We start from the raw sequence: 21,653 nt of genomic DNA on the forward strand, positions 1-21,653 counted from the left end.
AGGCTTGGGAATGTGATGTGTGTTCGGACTATGAATACGTGCCATATTATAAGCTCTCTCCATAATTGACAGATTCACCTAACTCGAATTGGTGAACCGTGTGCTGCACAGAGAGTCATCCAGCCCGCTCTCCGCGAATCAAACATCCCCATTTGTTTCATTGTGCTACACCGGCATATCTTAAGACTTATCAAACGAATGAGGTTGCATGTGCGAAAATGCACAACGCGCATGCAGTCTCCAGCTGCAGTGTGTGTGCCCTCTGCGTGCGACTTTTTCCCGCCTACCAACTTGGGTCCTGCGTTCCCGTTGGCAGGTTTGGAACAGTCAAAAATAGAAAAGCTCTCTCAGTTGCTATCGCGTCATTGGATAGATATATAGTTTTTCAGCTGCAACTGCAAATCATATCCGTTAGTGACGGACCGGGGACACACTCCCAATGGCAAACCGTGTTCCCCGTAAACCGGTAATAGGTGCGCCAGCGTGGTCGGCAGCTGCAGTTGCGCGCATTTCGCCGAACACGGAGACTCTTTTCTGTGCTGAGTGCGAGTGTCAAAAGTGCAACTAAGCATGAACGCCGGAGATTGACTGGTTAGCAGGAGGGCAGTATCAATTGATGATGATGATGATGATGACGATACCCTTTTGAATAATGAGACCTCTCGTCAGCGGCGTTTCTAAGTTTCCAGCCTGCATCTCAACCTGGGATCTCCATTCAAAGTTCAGCAATAAATGGCTTCAAACCTCAACATATGATTTGCCAATGCTTCCCCCGCCAGGCAAGAGGGGAAGGTCTAGAATATTAATGAGGGCCGATTTCCTTGCAAGGAGATTTGAAAAAGCTAAAACACGGTCATGGGGGCATTCATAGTCGATGAGATAGATATATTGGTAAGAATAATATCTAGACAACCATCTATCCTAATCCTTACCCATATAGAGAAAATTTCTGAGAAAATGACATGGAATAGCAATTGATGCTACCTGCCTGATATTCTATCGAGGTGGCGTTTCAACATTTATTGAAAAAATTCCCACACTCTACACTGGATCTGCATAGTTTCCGTTGTTGATATTGGACGAGGCCAATCTTGCATTTCTGCTCTGCTTCGGCATTTTGGCCTATTGCACATATTTCATGGCACCCATACATACATAGCTTATTAGATAGGTTAGAGGCAAGAAGAGCGCAGGGGTATCATAGCACTAAGCAGAGGACTCGCACTTTTGCATGGGCTCCATATGGGGGTCACTTGATTGATTCAATCCTTCTGTGAGGTGTTTATCGCTTGCCATCGGGGCTCAGTGTCAGTGATTGTATTGGCGAGCCTCAAAAAGAGAAAGGCGACGATGTATATGTACCTGAGCCATTGCCCATTCGGTTTCCAGCCAGAACTAGCAGAGTGTTTCTTGAATCCCTGGGAGCATTCAAATGATCAACATGACCAAGAAAATAGTTCGTCAAAGGGAGATAGTTGTCTTCAATCTCGTCCTCCATATCTCGTTGGACGCAATGAAAATGGAATTCACTGTAGTTAATATTCATTGGCCTTATTTGGGCGAGATCAAGGGGCTGGCATCCATGGAGTTGGTTGGTCCAACACAGAGTTACTGAGCAGCGGCAAGAGCCTGGGGATTGGTTTAGAAAAAGCAATAATGCATAAGGTCATTCGTTCAAATGAACAATATTTCATGGTAATGCCGTCAAGCTCGCCTATGCTCAATAGCCGCATTACTGCGGGTCTGCGGAATTTGTTTGAAGAAAATGCGAATTATACCCGAGAGAGAAAGACGTTATCAGTACGTTCCAGTCATCGCAACTAAACGGTTAGGGAAAGCGTTTCTCTGCTTTGACATTGGTGTTCGGGCTCTCTCTCCTAACTACCAAGCCGTTGATTCCTTCTCAGGTTCTGACCACCTTACGACGAGTTTCTCGTTCCATCCCATGCCATTAGTCTTCTCCAATAAGGGAATATTTGTATGATATGACGCATAAATGTAGGTACCATTAGCCCATGCGTGTTATACCCATGTAACGGGGACAAGCAGTAGAGAGTAGGTGATATGTAATTTCTTGAAGGTGTAGATTGATGTATATACACGTTAAGTGATGGGAATATGGATATAGATATGGGAAGGCGGAATGTTTGCGAGCTACGTAAAAGAATTGTTAATAAAGGAAAGACAGGAAAGGAATCAATCATTGAGTATTGCAGACTAGAATACTTCATATCGCCCATTCATCCAGATTATCTGTAGCACTGATGAATGGCTCATCGATTTGCTTGATCGCGTATTCGCTACAAAGAATACTATTTACCAACAAATATGTTAGTCCTTTGAAATTAAAAATTTAATGTGCTAAATAGAGGGGGTATGAAGGATGAAGGGAAACGGAGTAAAAGGTAGGGTAAACTTTCAGAACTCACCAAGCTTCAGCGACCAACCCGTCCAAATCACGTATTACCTTCTCCCTCTTCCCTCCAGTATTTATCTCCTTGCTCATTTCGATCTGGAGATCGCGAATGCGCTTCCTCTTCGCGGACCCCGCCGCGTCCAGTACTTTCTTCCCTAGACAGTCGCTGTGGAACGCATGTTGGCACGGGAAGACGAAAAACTGTCGACTAAGCAGTGGTAAGGAGCATATCCAGCATTTCTCCCCGGGCTCAACAATAGCATATCGGGTATCAAGTGCCGCAATCTCTTTCCGTATCTGTTCTGCTGTATGGGCTGAATTATCCATTTCTTGCCGCAGTGAGTCGATGTGTCGCGAGTAGTCTTCCAACGCCGTACAGATCTCGTCCTTGAAATCGTCGACGACGACAAAATCGGGGAAGAAGGGGATTAGGTCTTCTATACGAAGAAGTTCACAGCGGCGTAAAAATTCAATTGCATCTTTGATTCCAGTGCCTGGTTGCCTGATTTTTTTCTCGGCTACGAGGAGCCATAGCTTCTTGCGAAGTTTGTCATTTCCTTCAGGAAGATCTGCAACATACGCAGCGAGTTCAATGTCGTTATGCTTTAGAGCAAGCTCCACAGCTTGCAGATATTGGCACATCGTAGTATAGATGTGAACGCATGACTGGACACGGTTATGCTGGATGCATAAGCGGAGCGCAAAATCGGCATCATACGGTGGCGGAGAGGAAGGTTGAGAGGAGAGGTATGTTAGTAAAGCAGCTTCTGACGGAGAAGGGTGTGCCGCATGTATGGAAATTAGCGTGTTGTGTACTGCTGCTGATGGGTTGGGGTGATTGGCAATTATGAAGTTCAGATAACGAACGGCTTGGTTTTGGCTGAGAGGGACCTTCGTGGTGTTGTTGTAACTTAAAAGGGCAGGAATGAGCTTTTGAGGGTCGAGATCAATCTGTCTCATTAATATATCGACCAGATCTGTAGCAACGTGTGTCATGAGAACGCTGCTATACTTGTAGAAAACGTCTGGATTTGTCTGCTTCTTAAGCACATTGAGAGCTTCACCCCATTTCTCTCGCTGGATCCAGTACGAGAGGACAAAATTGTAGTCGTTGGTCACACTCGCAAAATATAGCAGCTCCTCCTCCCTTCCATGACTGCCCACGATGTCATATACAGTTTTCGGATCGAGGTCTGCTTTATATTTTTTAACGAAATCCTGAAATTCTTCACGCACATCGTTGAGTGCATCTTTCGATTCCCCCGCGTTTGTCCCTTCCACCAACTCCGCTTTCGTTGCAATAGTGTCATCGAGTGAGTTGAGTTTGGACATGAAAACTTCAACAAGCCAGTTTGCAATCATCGCCCTTTGCATTATTGCAGATTTTTTATATGTCGAAATTTGTGTCAGTAGGTATTTTCTTAGAGCATCCTGTTCCCCTTTATTCAAAAATGTCAGGCAAACCTCCTCGAAGCTTTTGCTGCTTTTACCCCATACCGCGGCAGCTTCCAGATATTGGCCTTTATTCGCGAGATGGTCACCCGATGCTGTAGCAACAGCGTCTTTCTGCGCCGAGCCACGAGCATACTGCAGGGCAGCGTCGAATTTCTGCTCTTTCAAAAATACCTTCCATATATCTCTGTCTTCATCGTTGGCCGCAATCTCAAAGATTTCCTTACCAGCGAAGAGCCAATATGTATTTTTCTTTTGGTCTGCCACTAGACCAAGAGTACCCTCGCCAGGCTCAAGAACAGCTTGATCATATACGATCTCTCCGCTTAGCCGGTTGACTGCCACGATGCGACCTTCGACCAGAGTTAAAATATGCCACTGGGTCAAAGTCATCCCTTTTATAGGGTCCTGTATCAATTTTCGGCCCCCTCTGGAAGACTCGGATGCTGGCAGAACGGACCGGGCTAGCAGTTTGGCTTTATCAAAAATACGATCTCCCAGCTCTGGCGATGACGATGATATCGGAACTGAGCCGTACAAGACCCCTTGGGACGAGAGCCATGCGAACTGTTTCCCGGTGGTTTCTTCATCGTCTCCATATTCACCTTCTGGAGGATCGGGTTGCATTGCAAGGAGCGAAGGCGCCAACGGGGATAAGACTGTGACCTCGTAAACCAGGGGGGTCTCTTTATGGAAAAGGTCTGCATATATTGAGCTACCGCCTTCTTTGCCATGTTTCCCCACACGTCCCATGAAATATAATATCTTCCCGTGTGACGATAGTATAACATTTCTGTAATCCTGCTTTCCCGGAACTGAACCCACCCAGATACCCGTCACCGCCGATGCGGGGATCTTATACACGGAATTAACATATCTTTCGTCCCTCCGGTAGAACTCCGATAAAGGTTCGATGTAAACCTCATAGACGTTCCCATCTGTCGCGCCAACTAATATCTCTCTGGTCGAAGCAGTCGGTAAGGAAGGATTCCACGCGATGCTCTCGATCAATACACCCTTCAACCGAGGGAGGGCTTTGGGTTGTCGCGACTGTGTGTGGAGGTAATAATTTTCGCCAAGAGTAGTCGTGATGATAAGATGTGAAGCCGAGGGATCGAGGAACATGCGTCGAATCAAGCCTATCTCTGAGGACTTTTTCGGTAGATCGATATCTGTGGAGGAAGTTCGGGGGTCTGATTAGCGTCCTATATCCCTCGTTTCTGTGAAGGATGGCCCGCCTAATTTAAAGGTATCTTATCTTACCATCGATATCCTCCGCATTATCTAGATCAATCCGTAAAATCCTCCCCGACGCTAAAGCAAGAACAAGAACGTTGTTCGCGACTTGCGCGGCGACGAAGTCCGTGGCTATGGAGAACTTAAGCTGAACCCGCTCGACATTGAAGATAGGCGTAGCGGTGTCAGCAAGCTTTGCCCAGCTGCTGGCAGCAACATAGCCGCTTGATCCATCCAGCGCCATTATGCGCTAATATGCAAAAGTTATAACATTGCGGGATTCGAGTCGCGTATTGTGATATCAGTTGTGATATCAAGGGTAGTCGTTTTCAAGTTTCTTGCTGGAGCTCGGTTGCCTTGATGCAGATGGCGCCAAGACACCGCCCCAACGTCATTGGATGGCTAGTGATTACATAAACACAGTCCGGCAAACCTTAACTGGAACTTAGAAGTCGACAGCCACTGAATTGAATAAATAATATATAAAATTACACCCTCATAGGGGTAGTGTTTCCGCTGTAGTTAAATACCTATGCCGGGCATAATTCTAGAAGGAATAACCATCTATGAAAGAGACAGGGAAGCCATATGCAAGTAATGGTAACAATAAAAACAAGCATGGACGATGGAACAGGCATAACGGGTCATTACAAACCAGTGGTAGTTTGGGGTAATATCATCATGCAACCAAAAGAAATATTCCAAACAACCTACAGTTACCTTCACATAATTATACATTCTCGGTCGGGATTTTCGCCTTTCTTTAGAGTATGATGGCCTCGCTGCTTCGCCGTGTTCTCCATCTTTTCCTTGGATAGCTTTGCATGCTTAGCCTTTTCTCTTTTTCTACCCCTGGAGTCGCTGGTATTGCTCCCTTCGAAATCTCCGTCGGAGAGAGGTTCAACGGTAATTGCCGCACCATTTCCCGTTGATGCATGAATAACGTGCGCATCGACTCCTCCTTCTAACGGCCTCCCCGGGCTAATTGAACGATGGGCTTTTGCGGATGTAGGCCTGGAGGTCGAAGTCGACTTGACGATGTCACCAACATTTGGTTCATGCTTTGTTTTCGCAGGGAGAGGGTCCTGTGGGTTTTTAGATGGCACGCCAAAGGATTTAAACTGATGATTGGGGTTGTAATTCCCAAGGGCACCATGTGATTCCATCTCAGAAGCATCATTCACGGGAGGTGGTGCGGAGATTGTCACGTCGGGGTTTGTATTATAAAATAGTTTTCGAGACAGCTTTTCCTCCCCTTTGGAAGATGATAGCCGCCTGCCCGATGCTGCTTCAGAGTCACTGTCGATAGGCAATATTTGGAAGAAAAGAAGATAAGGGGACTCGTCAACCAACGCCTTTTCTATATCGACAAGGGTGATTCTTTCTTGGGCCAAATCGTCGAAACGCATCCAGTGACGACAGTATTCCGACGGCTTGTAGGGGTCATTAATCGGGGTACCTCTCACTAGGGCTATATAATGACCAGACTCAACGGAGTTCCCGCGATGGCAAATCACAGCCTGTAGCGAAAGTTTGAAATTCCCGTATAATGGCCCTTCGTTTCCCATTTCATCATCCTGAATGAAATGTGGAAGTCCAATTTCGATCGGGATATCAACGAATGTATCTCGACGCACCGCATTTCCATTGGGAAGGACAGAGTAACGCTTTAAGCATATTCCGAGAATAGGCCTTCGGGAGGAGAAATGAATTGCAGATTGTGCGTCGCTTAGTGTGCTATCGGTGTACCAAGCTATTCAATTGATCAGAAACATTCCGCGATTACCCGCGAGGTAACTTACGTATCAGGCTGAATATCTGCCAAGCAGGCATCATGACCTCTTTGCGAATACTCCCTTTCCGGGCTTTATTCGGCGTTACTCGATTAATTGAGCCTTCATTTTCCTTGAGACTATCCTCAGGAATGAATCGTTCCTCGATTATGCTGGTTGAGCGAAAGCGCCAATTTGGGCGCGTTGGAGGGGGGTTTTCGTGTAGGGGAGAAGGGGAATCGGTTACTTGCGTGGATTTTGAGAAGAAAGACGACACTGAAATAGGAGATGCGGTTTGAGACGATGTGCCCAAGTCAGTTGTTTCGACATGGACAAACGATCCCTTCGCCATAGAATCTATTGAGTTTGCCGACATCCCTGTATCTCTACGTTCTAGATACCTCTTGACGTCAATTCGGTTGTTGAAGTACATTTCAAGGCAGTCTTCTAAGGTTATGGGCTTGCCGTCAACTGTTTCAGAAGGGATTGCGACCTCCAGTAGCCGCTCATTTATAAACTTGTGGTCATCACCTGCCTCTTCTTTCCCTGTATGAAAGATATCCATTTTTAAAGTGAGCAGGGGGAGATTGAGCTTCTCAGTGATGAATGTGAATGCCTCGGACACATCTTGCTGCTGCGGAAGGGCAGCAGCGTTCCACCCACACTGTGCTAGCGCATCTTGTACTTGCTTCGTCTGTTAAATGTCCATGTCAGTGTCTTCTAACGGCGGTAACACAAGGCAGGTTTTCGTGAAACGGCAGATTTGAAAGAGAATACCTACGAAGTCTGTCGTAATCAGTTTCCCAGATCTTAACAGATTTACCCATAACCTTAAAAGAACGGACAGATTCCGTCGAGGTTCATCATCGAACGAGTTGTATAGGATAGCTTCAAAACAGTCCAAGCGAGCAAACATCGCGAAGAGCAGGGCGTCCAGATAGCAAGTGACGCCATTTCGATTTTCCGCACCTAGCAACTTAATAGAAGGATTATAAAATCTTAGGATGCCATGGAGTGAATCATCAAGAAGAATGAGCAGGTCGTATGCTTCGTTCACCTCACCACAAGCGATTTTAGACCGGAGCGCATATCGTATTTGCGGTTCTCCAAGGGTGGCAACTCCTAGGTTCGACAGTCTCCGTTGTATCTCTTTGATCTAATATACAAATTAGGAAAATAGTAAACAATGAGGGCAGCTCAGTGCTAACCTTGTTGTCTTCTTCCTCGATTTTAACACCCTGGTCATGTTTCGATTTCTCCGATGAGAACAGAGTTAAATGTGTAAGGGAGGGTGATTTAGGGGCGGGATCCTTCAGAGGAAAGATTCAGCGTCATTTCTGATATATAAGTCGCTCAGAGCCATAGGAACCCGAAACCATGCGTACAACTCACATTACCGGAATCTAGCATCCTTCGCCATTTCGATGGTGATGCACTCCTCGATTTGCTTCGCCTCTCTCTTTTAGAGAGAAATCTCTGAATCCCACTCATGTTGACTGATCTAGTCGCAATCACACTTTATACATTGGTAATGACTATTGACGTTTTTTAACAGAACTTAAAATGTATGCAAGACTTTTATATCATGGCATAACTTTAAAATGAGCCGCGCTGAGAAATTAAGCTTGCCGCCTAGTTCCAAGGAAATGAATGCATCAGCAGGAGCCACAATATCACCAGCCTGCATAGTTAATTGTGCCACAAGCGCAAGAATCATACATGTCTGACGTTGAGGGATGCTGTCTCGTGGTCCAAAGAGCGCAGCTGACGCCCTCTCCAGGAAGGTGGGTTCGTTTATAGATCTAGAACTATCAAGATTGTGATATCGACCGGTAATGATGGATGAAGCAGGACAATAACCAGAACAATATCCAGGGAGCTCAAACTATATAACATCGCAATCTATAATGAAGTATTTCTGAATGTTTGTGATATGACAAGTTATAGTCGCTGCCTGTGGCTGATTGAATGCGGGCAAAGGAAACTGCGCTTTCCCTTTTTGGGCGGACGGGGGGGCGGCTTATTCATCATTAACTAACCACGTGATATCCTTGTGCTAACCTTGGAAATTCTGTCGACCGCAAATCTTTCGATATCGCGAACTCCGAATCACGGGGAGCAATTCACAACCAACACGGCACCAATGGCTCTCTGCGAACCGTCAATGCAATTTTCCAGGGTGCTCCCCAGAGCCCTTGTATTTATACCCAGTTCCCGGACGCCATCATACCGTCGCAATGTGTCATCTGCCGCCCTGCCCGAAACTATCACAGATGATCTCGACACAAACTCAAGCTTCTCTCAATCTTCTTCCCTACCAGAAGACGAAATCAAAGCCTTTGATCCTGTAGCAAGAAGCAAAGCACGCAAGAAGCCATTACCTCCTAGTCGGTAAGCTTTCGGATTTTCTTTTGACTGTACCAAAATCATGGGATCCCCTGGGACTTTCGCATATTCCGCCCAGCAATCACTTCCTAAACTTCAAGCGCTATTTTCTCCCTTTACTTTCTCTACTTATTATCCTTATTTCTCACACATGCCGATATAGCTACCAATTCCGCCCTCCAAAATATGACCGCGGCCCTCTCCATCCCCATCGTCCACCTCCAGCCTGGGACCCCGCATCCCGTGAATTCATCCCTGGCCCTTTTACCCTCCCCCGAGTCGAACAAACCTATGAATCTACCATATCCCACGATATCCTCACACTCTGCTACGTACATAACCCGCCCGGATTCCGGCCACCCCCAGTCCCACAGCGCCTTCGCGGCTGGGACGACAGTTCCCCGTATCATGCCAACCGACCACTCCGTGGACCTCGAGGAGGCGACGTCCTCCGCCTTCTCCGCAAGCCCATAACGTTCCGCAACATTCCAAAACTCGACAAGATCACAATTCACAGCTATGTGAATCAAGTTATAGACAAGGGTTCCGCGCCGTTGCATGTGGCTGGTATGGCTATACAGGCCATATCTAATGTTCGTGTGCAGACGCATAAGATGAAGGGTAACGTTGCCAAGTGGGGAGTTGTGCCTGGTAAATCATACATTTCCGTTACGGCCGAGCTGAAGGGCGAGGACATGTATCATTTCTTTGGAAAGTTGGTGGACGTGGTGATGCCGAGGATTAAGGATTGGAAAGGTGTCAAGGGGAGCAGTGGTGATAGCAGCGGAAACATTGCGTTTGGCCTTGAACCGGACATGGTGGCTCTGTTCCCGGAGATCGAGGTGAATTACGATATGTACGTCTCAAAGCCCTCTCCACATCCGAAATACCCGCCCTCCTTGGGCTCTCTCTTGCTGGAAAGTGCAAATATCTGACTCGCTTCTCTTCTGTTACTATAGGTACCCACCAGCCATGATACCCGGTTGCCACATAACCATTCACACGACTGCAAAAACAGACAAGGACGCCCGACTCCTCCTCAACGCAATGGGCATTCCATTCTATGGTAAATATGTAGATTAGAAGCTGATTAGAGTGAATGGGAGCGCACTCGGAGGGAATGCTGGCGTTTGTTTGTTTGTGGTTACTTTATCTACAATATTCCTTTTATTTAGACCGTTGTTCCCTCCTGTGACATGTACTTTTATAAATATGATGCCCTTCGTGTTTGTTTGTTGACCATTCTCTACATTTTATTATTATCCACCACATATGCCATGCACGATCTTAGGGTGCTCGTTTTCGAAAGTAATGACTTGTTCAATAGCTTTTCTTTACTTAGGCGGGGACTTCCTAACGAGGTTTAGTTATTCCATCCATATTTGGCATAACTGCAAATTACGAAAATGGAAAAAGAACAGGACTTCATATTCGAATAACCAATGTATATATAAATAACAGGATTGAAGTAAACAGAAACTTGACAAGGTCTCTGCTAGTTTCATCGCTCTCATTACTATCATCAGCGGCAAAAATGTATGCAACCTTCTAATCAATTACGCAAGGAACGAAACGCTCCCCTTCTCGAACCCAGTCCCGATGCAGATGAATGGAAATGAGAAGCGAAGAAATAAATTGGAAATACCAGAAAGAAAAAGTGCCGCTTAATGTTAACTCAGTAGCATAAAGAGCAAAGGAGCAGAAGGGGGAAAAAATGCATCCAAAAAATTTTTTCTGTGGTGAAAATGACGGTCAATGTTGCTTGGGAGGGAGATTGAATGCAGAGAACAATATACATTAAAGCAAACAGGCTAGGACCAGCTAGAGTGAATGGAGTGGACAGAAAGAGCATGCATGGGTGGTATCGATGATAAAGAAGCAGGGGGTCATTTATATGGGCGGAACAGAGAATTTTTCATAAACCCCATCCAATCAGTAGCATCAATTGCTCCGACTAGGAGCGAGAATCGTTCCAAAATGTGAGAGAAAACCGGAAAGAATACGGAAACGACAATAGAACCAAGACATGAATCATATCCCAAGCGTAAACGCCAGCTTCTTGACGGTCATTGGAGATTTTTAAGGCATCGCCTGTGACAAGAATGGGCTGCTAAGCAACTCATCCGCACTGGGGCGCTTTTCATGATTAATCTCAAACGTCATATCCAAGAACGCCATGGCCTCTTTGCTAGCATTTTCTGGCGGTGGCGGACGTGCCTGATTACTGCCAATTGCAAAAATAGCCTGCAGCTGACTGCAATCGGGGAATGGGTGGGCACCAATGAACATCTCAACGACGAGACATCCTAGACTCCAGATGTCGGCTTTCTTCGTATGAGCAGTCTGTCTCACGACCTCGGGTGCCATCCAGTATACACTACCTTGGAGAGAGGGGCGATGTAGATGGCCGGCGCCGCCGCCTAGATTGGCACCACTTCCCAGCACGGTCGAAGCCTCGACGCGCTTGGAGATACCAAAGTCGGAGATTTTGATGCCTCCCTTGTTGTCGACGAGGACGTTGGCACCCTTGATGTCCCGGTGGATGATGTCGCGGCTGTGTAGGTAGGAGAGACCTGCCAATATTTGGCGGACGAAGTTCTTGATTAACGGCTCCTGGAAGGTGTTGTATTGTTTGAGCATCATGGCGATGGAGCCTCCGGGGACGTACTCAAGGAAGATATTGAGGTGGTGCTCGTCAGTGGATGTTCCTAGATACTGCACGATATTTGGATGTTGCAGGCCCTGGAGTAGGTCGATTTCGTGCTTCAGAGCGGTGACCATGCTATTCTTCCTTTGGTCAAACTCTGTCCCCTTGGTGGCGGATGGCAGCTCTACTTGCTTGACAGCCATGAGTTCTCCAGTGATGGAATGGAGAGCTAGGAAGACACTTCCAAATGATCCTTCACCAATTAGAGATCCTTTCATCCAGTTTTTGTTCCCGAAATTGTCACCCGCCAGGAAAGCAGCCAATCCATCATCCTCTTCCTCCCCATCTTCTGCTACTATCATGCTAAGTCGTTCGTTAATTGATCCAGCACCATCGGTGGCAGCGAGGCTAACTGTCTCATCCAGGAAAGTCTGACGATCAGTCTCTCCAGAAGTGTGGTCAGAACCACTATCAAAGGAAACATAGGATTTTCGGTTAGGTTCGATGGGTGATTCCTCTTGAAGTGGCTGGAGTGAAGATGCTACGGAATCGCGGAACGACATCTGGGGTGGTAAGTTGAATTTGGAAACAGATAACGGCCTCGCAGGCCTTGCAGACCCATTATTTCCTGTCAACCAGGTGTCCGCAATACTAGGGATGGGTGGTGCATCTTTCAAACTCGAGGCGTAACTAAGGTTGCTAACAACACTCAATCGACTTGCAGCACGGCTCATACGTTGTGATCTTCGCACGGATAATCGCATCGTCTTTTCAATGTCTTCCTTCTGGTGGCTTGGGAAATACGAGGTGAGTTCGTGGATAATCATTTCACTAGGCGGCCGGGCACCGAAAAATGACCGCAACTTCGCAGCCTGGTGTCGTTCGGAAGGTGTTTGCCGTTGGAACTCCTCTCTATTGCGGTCGGTGGCTGATAAGGGTGACAAAGGTTGTCGGATGTTATGCCATGATTCGCCGGTGAGTTTTTGGAGTTTAATCTGGTTCCGTACATTGGTGCCGCTAAGAGCATTCAAATGTGCCGTTTGGCTTTCATCAAGAGCAATCTGAGCTGCCCTCTGGAGTTCCTCTGGCTCCGGCTCGCCAGCATGAATCTTCCTCAAAATCAGCCGACCACGCTCAGATCTATGGAGGCCATCACATATCTTCAGCAATTCTGAATCAGACAAGCGACGGCAGTTGTCTGGGTTAGGATCTAAGCCGTCGAGCACATAAAAACAGTAGTTCTTATAGTGGGATTCTGGAAGGAGGAGTTTTCTTAGAACGCAAATGATAATATCCTCGGGGGTTTTGCAATGCTTTATATTCAAGACTTTTGTCTGACCGCCTGAATGTATTACTCGAATCACTGGTGAATTGGGTGGAAGTGATCCCATGGTGATTCCATCCATGCTGGGATTTTGTCTAATGTGCATGACTGCTCTGGCGGTCTGGGGAACGTCTCCTGGAATCCCTGAGTTAGAAGAAGTAGAATTGGAGTAATAATTGAAGTAGTTCGAACCTTGATCCCTATCCCTCCGGGAACTTTCCATCGTACTAGCACCTGGATACCTATATGACCGTAGGCCGCGGTCGGAATCTGCAGGAGGCGAAGAAGGCCTGGATGAAACCCTTCCTGATGCTGTGTAGCTTGTGTTGTAGCCTGTAAGGGATGGAAGGTCGACATGTCGAGACCATCGACGATTTCCCCCCGCATGTTGTCTAGAATTTGCTGCGCGGGGAGATTCAGAAGAGGATGGGGTAAACTGGGCAGAATCGAGGGCAGCTAACGAATCCTGAAATATACTGATAAGCAAAAAAGTTACCAGGACTCGTGCAAATATATCTTACCCTATTCCGCTTTTTGCGATTCGATACATTCCTGTTTCTGAGCTGTTTGATCGCAACGAAAATCCGCACTCGGTCTCCGATTTTCTTGATACCCATTTCCTGTAGAATCTTCTGATCGCAGTCAAGGAGATTATCGCCATTAAAATGGTTTGCTAGGATTTCAAGTGTGTTAGAAGACAAATGATGGTGCAAGCAATACGGAGTATGGTCATGCCCAAGGCAATGAACGGAATTTCCCATACCTTTGAACAGCGCTTCATATTGTCCACAGCGTATGCTATGCAGCCAATCTATTACCTTTTTTTCATCCCAGGACCTGTGTTACAGCTTGTTAGTCTTGGTCGAAAGTAATCTCTGTCGAATGAGATATTAACCCACCGGACAGAGTCCATCCCATCATAACCATCGGAGAATTCAGATTCTGTCGGGCTAGAGAATGGGCCATCGCGAGTAGCCGTGGGAAGACCCGATTTATGGGACGGTAAAGACATATAGGAAGTAGATAAGGATGACGGTAGTTGAGATGGGGTGTGTAGTGGTAATCCGGCAGAGTATTGGGGTTGGGAGCTCAACATCGTTCCGCACCCCGAGGTTTAACGGACCAAAAAATTCCAAAACAAGAAGAGTGACGAGAATATATTGAAGCGGACTGGGAGTGTTAACGCCAGTCTAAAGTGCGATGAGTTAGTATACGGTTCGTGGTGCACATTCGCCGGTGGTTGCGGTAATTAAATACTTTACTGAAAGTTCGGATGCGTTAGGGAGTGGTTGAGATAGCAGCGCAGATATTTAAAAGAGGAACCTGCACGGCAACGGTTAATTTTTTGAACCAGAAACGCAGCTCTTTTTTACGCCTGAGATAAATCATAGGGACATACCTCAAAATTATGTTTGTTCCTGAAGAAAAAAAATTACCCCATCGATATGTTCAAGAGTCGTTGACATCGAGACAGGACCGCAGTCCGATATCTGGAGAGAGGCTCTTAATAAGCGGCCACGAAAGACTTCATGAAGGCCGGGGATAGAAGTCCTGCAATACCGGATATAAGTCGAATTTCAAAGCCAGGAAGAAGTGTAGGGGTGAGATCAAAATAATGTCGGATTGGAGGCTGGCTGTCCTGGTGGGGGGTGGAAGACAACGAACGAACGAGCCCTGAGAGCGGCAGCGATCAACAAACAGAGACACTGCACACACTGGAAACAACCCAAAATCAGCAAACAACCTCAGGGTTCAGCAACACCTCGAAATAGCCTTGAGAGAGAACGACAGTTGCAAAAGCTGCAAGTGGATGAGAGACACCGTACTCTGGGGCAGTTGTTGGGCTGCAAAGAGGTGAGGTTGAAGCAAGCGGTGGTGGGTTGTAGTTTGGACGCCCAAGCGAAGGTAAAACAAAGATCAGCAGCGCACCCTTATTGGCTCCAACCGAAACTCGAAACATCCAGCGGCGCAAGTTCTGTGACAAGCCGTCGCCCAAAACCGATTGATGTACGCAGTTACTACACAGTAGAGGCCCCTAGAGGCTAGAAGGTGAGACGCTTCGATCCAGGCGGGCTTGGCTTCAAGGGAGACGGGGAGGAACGGAGGGATTTCTCTCCTTATGCTGCGATCTTTGCGCTGAGTTGTTCCCAATCCTGCGAGTTTCTATTTAAAATAAATAACAGTAAAAAAGCCATTATTCCTTCTATTGGGCTACATAACTAACTCCTTGTCGTTCCTATGTTGCTACGGTGCAACAATGCATTGATTGATTCTTTTATATATGCAGGATGAGGCTGACATAGATACAATACCTCTCAAACGCATGTCTATTTACGCACACAGTACGGAGTATACGACCAGGAACGAGGTGAACCAACCCCAATAATAAAATAATAATAAGAATATGTATGTAACCCCAACTTTCGGCAGGGCTTCAACCTCCTGACATTACTTTCCTAAAGAGGTCTTTTCTCGCGGACAAACAGGGCCTTTGGGTTTGTTGGTCCTCAAACTCGTCTTGTGCCTGTGAACAGGGCAATATTTTTCTAAACATGGAACCTTCACCAACATCCATGGGATGACTATAATATCCCTTATGGGGGGGATGAGGATGAGGGATTAGTCTACCAAGTGTTCCTTTGCGTTTCAATCAAGGGACCAACCAATCTTACATCTATGTAAATATAGGAGCAGTGTCCCTCGGCTTATTTATCAACACACCACACCCAACCACAAGAGCGGCGTCTCACTTTATGAGGATACCCCCCCCTGCTGCGCCAGAATCTGGCCTTTCTTTTTCCATGCTTAACATCATGCACGGAATCTCCGCTAAGAGGCGGGAGGAAAATCTACAACCTTTGTTCCGTTTATCGATTATTTATTATTATTACACACACCCTGGTTTCAAACAATATTCCATTTGAGAGATCTTGTGCTAGCTACGCTGTATACGCTGCGTAATAATATGGCTATTTTCGATGTTGAATACTTTTTACCCTGTGTTGTGTTGGCAATTATTATGTGGCACACAACCCCACAATTCCTTTCACGGCCTCACGTTTCAGGTTTAACCTTAAACCCTGCGTTAGACTCTACTTTTCGGGGGGAAAATATCCTAAATTTGGTCACCGCATACGAAATATTAAATAGCCCATGCTTCCATCGGGCCTCGAGCATAAGAAGCCTTTGAGTTTCCCTCGGTCCTTGGTAACTCGTCTGCTTGCTTTTGTTTATTAATACCCCCATGCTGGCATTTTTGTATAGCTACCCTCGTACTTGTGGGCCAATCAACAGTTCCATCAATCAGGAGATCAATACATCAATCTCTGAGTGAATTGCTATTTCTTCTTTTTCTCTTTTTCTCTTTTTAAAGAAATTTATTTATTTGTTGTTTAAGTTTAACATGAGGAGATAAACTTGTTTCTTCTTTGGCTTCTTCGCAGCTTGTGTGTTTATTTGTGTTTTTTCTTTTTTATTTTCATACAATTGTCCAGGTTCGCTTCTCTCCAAATTAGCTACGGAGTATTGAAAAAAGTAGAAATAGAAATAGAAATAGAAATAAAATGAAAATGAAAATAAATAAACAAAATTCTCCTAGTTTCCAATCATCAGGGGAACCATCCCGAAGAAAAAGAACTAGGAAGCCTGTATTCTACCCAGCAATTTAATTCACAGCGAGAGTTTCAAAGCGAAGAGTACGAATTGTCGTAACTTTTAGAGATTAATGGGAGGCTTTCATTATCAATGCTTTATGATGAATATAACTACCTGTTTGGATTTTTGATAAAGAGAGCCTGACTGGGGATGCAGCCGCGAACCAGAGGAGCAATCAGCGTGTTAACTCATTGCCCCAAAGTCCACTCTAGATCATTATGATTGCAACCTGGCCTGCAGTAGAAATTAGCACTAGGTTCTACCATCCAAATGCTAACGGCAAACTCATGGATTGATAGAAGCGAAGAGCCCCCCCTGAGGATTTGTCCGAGCTGACGTTGGATGTAACAATGTGTCTTACTGAGGGGTCAATATTATTATGAACCGACTTGAATTGCAAGTATCAACTGAAAGGATTCGGAGGAAGAATTCGAGATTATTACAAAGCAGCCAAACTGTCGAGCTCGGAAGAGAAGACTACTTTTTCTCAATTGTAACGTCCTGGACGAACTTGCGGGGTTGACTTCTATCCTCTATCCTCTGGTAGAGTATTATTAATAATTATATAGCACGATTGAGCTGTCTGATCTCGATATCCCCGCTCGGGCGGGTTCAAAGGAATATCATATCCCAATCGGGCAATTCGCGAGTATCGACAGAACAAGGTTAGCGTTATCTCGGGGACTAAACCTGAAATGACTTAGTCACAGCGCTTAGTTACCCAATTGCTCTTCTTGGACCACCCTTGCCGGGATCAATTGGAACTAACTATCTTCAACAAATTTGCCTTTATTCCTTGGAAGAACACGGACTTTGTCAACAGCTTGGCGATGAGATTGCTCTCAACCCTGCCAAGTTAGTGCTCCGAGATGGCATAGAAGCTGGGCGAAGGCTTTAAAAGAATCGCCTCGAGGTTGAGGATGTGGACCTCATTTCCATCCTCAATAGGAAATACTCAAGAGCTGCCTAGGTGATAAGATGAAGGCATTGCTAAATCCGGAGATCTGCTAGGTGATAAGATAGACACGATGTTATATCCGATGAATGAGCTTGATGGAGCTGGGCTCCTTTTTGTCTATTTAAGACTTGCCTGCGCCCAGGCAATCTGAACAGAACTGACATTATCAAGCACACAATCTTTTCAATATCTTGACCCCTGGAAAAAGATCGAACAACACCAAACGACGCAAATATGTCTACGCCTCCCATTCCTGCTTCTTTGCAAAGGAGCCTGGATGCCACCAAAGTCGAGTATGTTCAGCTAGGCACTTCTGGGCTTCGGGTATCCTCGCCCATCCTTGGTACCATGGGCATTGGTGACAAGGACTGGCAGAATTGGGTTATAGAGGAAGAGGAAGGCCTGGAGATACTCAAAGCCGCATGGGATAGAGGTAAGAAAGATATCCCATATACGGATATTCAAGGTTTGCATAGCTGAATAAACCAATATAGGGGTCACCACCTGGGACACTGCCAATGTCTATTCCAGTGGCATAAATGAGGAGATTGTTGGGAAGGCAATAACAAAGTTCGAAATTCCGCGACACAAGCTTACCCTCCTCACCAAATGCAGTGGTACGGTCCCAGATGAACCAAGTATTTTTAACTGGGGGTTTGAAGCACAGTTAAAGCAGAGCAAGGACTATGTTAATCAAGGAGGTAGGCTCAGATATGGCAACGTCCTCTCCTTTTGCTTCTTTTCTTCTTTATGCTAACTCCTAGGGTTGCACAGGCTTGTCGCGGACGGCCATTTTCCATGCCGTTGACGCCTCTCTCCGGCGCCTCGGAACCACCTACATCGACCTCTTGCAAATTCACAGGTACGACCCGTCAGTCCAACCTGAAGAGACCATGAAAGCACTCCATGACCTCGTCCAATCCGGCAAGGTCCGTTACATCGGTGCCAGCTCCATGTGGACGTACCAATTTGCTCGCATGCAATTCATCGCCGAGAAAAACGGCTGGACGAAATTCATAAGCATGCAGAACTCGTACAACCTCTGCTATAGAGAGGAGGAGAGGGAGATGATGAAGTTTTGTAAAGAAACTGGTGTCGGGCTGATCCCGTATGGGCCGCTGTTCAATGGCCTATTGGCAAAACCGACACATGCGCAGTCCGCTAGGTCGAAACAGAGCCTTGCTATGGCTGGCGGGTTTACGGAAGCGGATCAAACGATCATTAAACGGGTTGAAGAGCTGGCTGAGAAAAAGGGATGGAATATGAGTCAAGTTGCGTTGGCATGGATTAGGGGGAAAGGTTGCGTTCCCATCGTGGGCTTGACAAGTGGCGAAAGGATGGACGATGCGTGCGCCGTGCGCGACATGAGGTTGACAGACGAGGAGACTAAGTACTTAGAGGAACCGTATGTTCCGAGGAACATCATGGGACACTTCTGAATTCGGGGCGACACTCCGGATCAAGCAATCTGTATGGTATGGCCTGCTATCATAACGAATCGTGCTTAAATTATTAGCTTGACAGAAGAAAACCAATAACACATTGTTTTGACGCAGATACCATTCACTCGCGTAACTTAATGACAGAACATTTTCACAACAAGGGAGCATAACCTCAAAAGGAGGCAATTATTAATTCCAGGGTTTTGGCCCTAAGGGCTCCTGCATCAGCTAATTTGAATTAAGGTTTGTAGCCGTTTTAAGGTGGCTGGTAAGGCTCTAGGCCTCCCTGGAGAGCTGACAAAGAGGCGCCAAGCGGCGACTATGTTGGAGTTGATCCGTGACGTCCTCCTTGTCTGCGATGAATCCAGCTCTCATGCGTTTCTAGTCATTATCCACGAAGGTGTCATGCCGTTCCCAAGTCATGGTTGCCGCACCTGCAAGCGGCGGCGCGTGAAGGTGAGGGAGTTTTTCCACACCCTAGGTTGGGACGTGGAGAATGGGAGTCACTAATATATGGCCCGGCCCCCCTAGTGCGATGAGACCCGCCCGATATGCAATCGATGCCGGAAGGCAAACCTCACCTGCGACAACGTTGAAGATGGTAACTTTATCTTCTTGAACGAAAATGAATTTGTAGTCGGTCGTCGAAAGCGTCCTCGGGGGCCTAATGTGAGTGCTCGCATTGGCTCCCACACCGAGGGTGATGGCCAGAGTTCCAGTCCAACGACCGACAGCCCATCCGCATCCTCGGAGACCACGGGCCCGGCTCTTCAAAGAAGGCATCCCGAACCACGGAGCTCTGTGTCACAAACGCTGGAAACTCCTATAGCGGAACAAGCTTTGAATTACTACTTCCGAAACTATCTTGAGATGGAGCATCTTTTACCTGACATTGCAGACAGCCATCTAAAATATGTCGCGACCAGTCGTTGCTTTACCGAGCCTGACTCCATCCTCAGTCTCGCGATATTTGCAGTATCGCACGCTACGTTTGGGCGCGCACGGAGAAGCCATGCCTCCTTAGCTGCAGGGTGTAAACAGTACTCAAAAGCTCTTGAGAAAACGAACTTGGCATTGCAGAATCCCAGTCATGCGACCGACAACGATGTTCTGCTGGCTATAATGCTATTAAGCTTTTATGAGAACTCCGTAACCGACAGGAGGTCGTCACCGGCTTCCAGCCATGCTATCCAAGCGTGGGCTTCGCGTAGCTTCGCTCACCATGATGGAGCGTTGGCCGTGCTCAGGTTGCGACGACAGACACAGCATCGAACCGGTGCCGCGCACGTTTTGGATAAATTGGTCCGGCGGCAACTTATGAGATCATTACTGTTACGGAGCTTGCCTTTACCATCATGGCTCGAAGATGGATTCGAATATGGAGAATATGGTTTCGCGCTTGAGCTTGACACTTGCCTGGTGGATGTCGCAAAGATTCGACATCGAGCAAAAACTCTGTTTGCTGATTTCGCAAACAGTTCACTGTACGAACGATGCGATAAAGAAGAAGAAGAAGAAGAAGAAGGAGAAGCACTTCTCTATAGCTTCTTAGAAGAAGCTTACGCGTTGGATGGGACTTTGGTCTCCTGGACAGAACACCTACCCCTTGAGAACTGGTATACCACCCATACAGTTAAGGAACACGGGCAAGCGGAGATCCACAACAGGGTGTTTAACAGCACTGTTCACATATACCCCACGGTTGGACATGCGGGCATGTGGAATCGCTATCGCGCTCTCCGTCTGGCGGTGCATGACACCATTCTCCAGGCGTTATCCATCCTAGACGGGTTAGTGGACTCAGACAGCACAACTGAGCCTCTGGTGGAAGCTGTGAAGGTGACGACCGAACACCTTTCGGATGATATATGCGCAAGCGTACCATACATGTTAGGTCTAGTTGAAGCTGGTTGTGCCATTGCAGATGATGTTATTATCGCCGACCCCCCGGCTTCAACGAAGAGAACTGTTAAAGCCACAACAGCGGGGCTTCTTTGCTGGCCTTTGGCTACGGCGGTAATGGTCTCAGGAATACCAGAAAAACACGAACTGTATCTGAAAAGCTGTTTGCTCGAAGTAAGCGAGATTGTTGATGATGGCGTGCTCGAACGGCTTGCGGTTTTCTTTCCCCGACTATCCAAGTCCTCCTCGTATGCGCGGTAGTCCAACACCTAACCTTCCATTATACTTTTCACTTGACTCTCCCCGCGCACTAGCGCTGCATTGAGAGGGGCGACGGGGTACCCTGCTTACGGAGTTAAGGTCTTGTCATATGGCGCCTGTCACATTGTTGTAGCTTTCTCATGCCTAGCTAGCATCTTTAGTTCAACTTATAGGTTCGACACCAATCGAGTATGATAGCAAATA

The 21,653-nt window shown here is 46.7% G+C and overlaps 5 protein-coding genes across 5 annotated transcripts; 2 read left to right on the forward strand and 3 right to left on the reverse strand.

Moving 5' to 3' along the window:
* Window positions 1–1,479: 1,479 nt before the first annotated feature.
* Window positions 1,480–5,479, reverse strand: BDBG_03664 (vacuolar protein sorting protein DigA). Its single transcript, XM_002625559.2, has 3 exons — window positions 5,132–5,479; window positions 2,430–5,040; window positions 1,480–2,312 (listed from the first exon to the last, which is right to left on the reverse strand). Exons 1-3 carry the CDS (start codon window positions 5,346–5,348, stop codon window positions 2,228–2,230), a joined length of 2,913 nt encoding a protein of 970 aa, XP_002625605.1. The 5' UTR covers window positions 5,349–5,479; the 3' UTR covers window positions 1,480–2,227.
* Window positions 5,480–5,525: 46 nt separating this feature from the next.
* On the reverse strand, window positions 5,526–9,144 carry BDBG_03665 (ubiquitin C-terminal hydrolase). Its single transcript, XM_002625560.2, has 6 exons — window positions 8,596–9,144; window positions 8,269–8,508; window positions 8,085–8,186; window positions 7,658–8,032; window positions 6,907–7,570; window positions 5,526–6,857 (listed from the first exon to the last, which is right to left on the reverse strand). The coding sequence occupies exons 2-6, from the start codon at window positions 8,365–8,367 to the stop codon at window positions 5,827–5,829; spliced, it is 2,271 nt and encodes a 756-aa protein (XP_002625606.1). The 5' UTR covers window positions 8,368–8,508; window positions 8,596–9,144; the 3' UTR covers window positions 5,526–5,826.
* On the forward strand, window positions 8,497–11,285 carry BDBG_03666 (mitochondrial 54S ribosomal protein YmL7/YmL5). Its single transcript, XM_002625561.2, has 4 exons — window positions 8,497–8,660; window positions 8,728–9,267; window positions 9,425–10,117; window positions 10,221–11,285. The coding sequence occupies exons 2-4, from the start codon at window positions 9,020–9,022 to the stop codon at window positions 10,342–10,344; spliced, it is 1,065 nt and encodes a 354-aa protein (XP_002625607.1). The 5' UTR covers window positions 8,497–8,660; window positions 8,728–9,019; the 3' UTR covers window positions 10,345–11,285.
* On the reverse strand, window positions 10,669–15,873 carry BDBG_03667 (STE/STE11 protein kinase). The gene is made up of 7 exons (XM_031721345.1): window positions 14,632–15,873; window positions 14,490–14,555; window positions 14,132–14,422; window positions 13,996–14,069; window positions 13,754–13,905; window positions 13,425–13,698; window positions 10,669–13,367 (listed from the first exon to the last, which is right to left on the reverse strand). Exons 3-7 carry the CDS (start codon window positions 14,326–14,328, stop codon window positions 11,341–11,343), a joined length of 2,724 nt encoding a protein of 907 aa, XP_031577867.1. The 5' UTR covers window positions 14,329–14,422; window positions 14,490–14,555; window positions 14,632–15,873; the 3' UTR covers window positions 10,669–11,340.
* A 2,205-nt stretch (window positions 15,874–18,078) lies between these two features.
* BDBG_16869 (uncharacterized protein) lies at window positions 18,079–21,449 on the forward strand (the record flags this gene model as incomplete). The annotated part of the gene is made up of 5 exons (XM_002625564.2): window positions 18,079–18,277; window positions 18,339–18,545; window positions 18,619–19,249; window positions 19,538–19,742; window positions 19,818–21,449. 5 exons carry the CDS (start codon window positions 18,079–18,081, stop codon window positions 21,447–21,449), a joined length of 2,874 nt encoding a protein of 957 aa, XP_002625610.2.
* Between the last annotated feature and the right edge of the window lie 204 nt (window positions 21,450–21,653).

The sequence above is a fragment of the Blastomyces gilchristii genome (genome assembly GCF_000003855.2).
Source record: "Blastomyces gilchristii SLH14081 genomic scaffold supercont1.6, whole genome shotgun sequence".
In the NCBI taxonomy this organism is placed as follows: Eukaryota; Fungi; Ascomycota; class Eurotiomycetes; order Onygenales; family Ajellomycetaceae; genus Blastomyces; species Blastomyces gilchristii.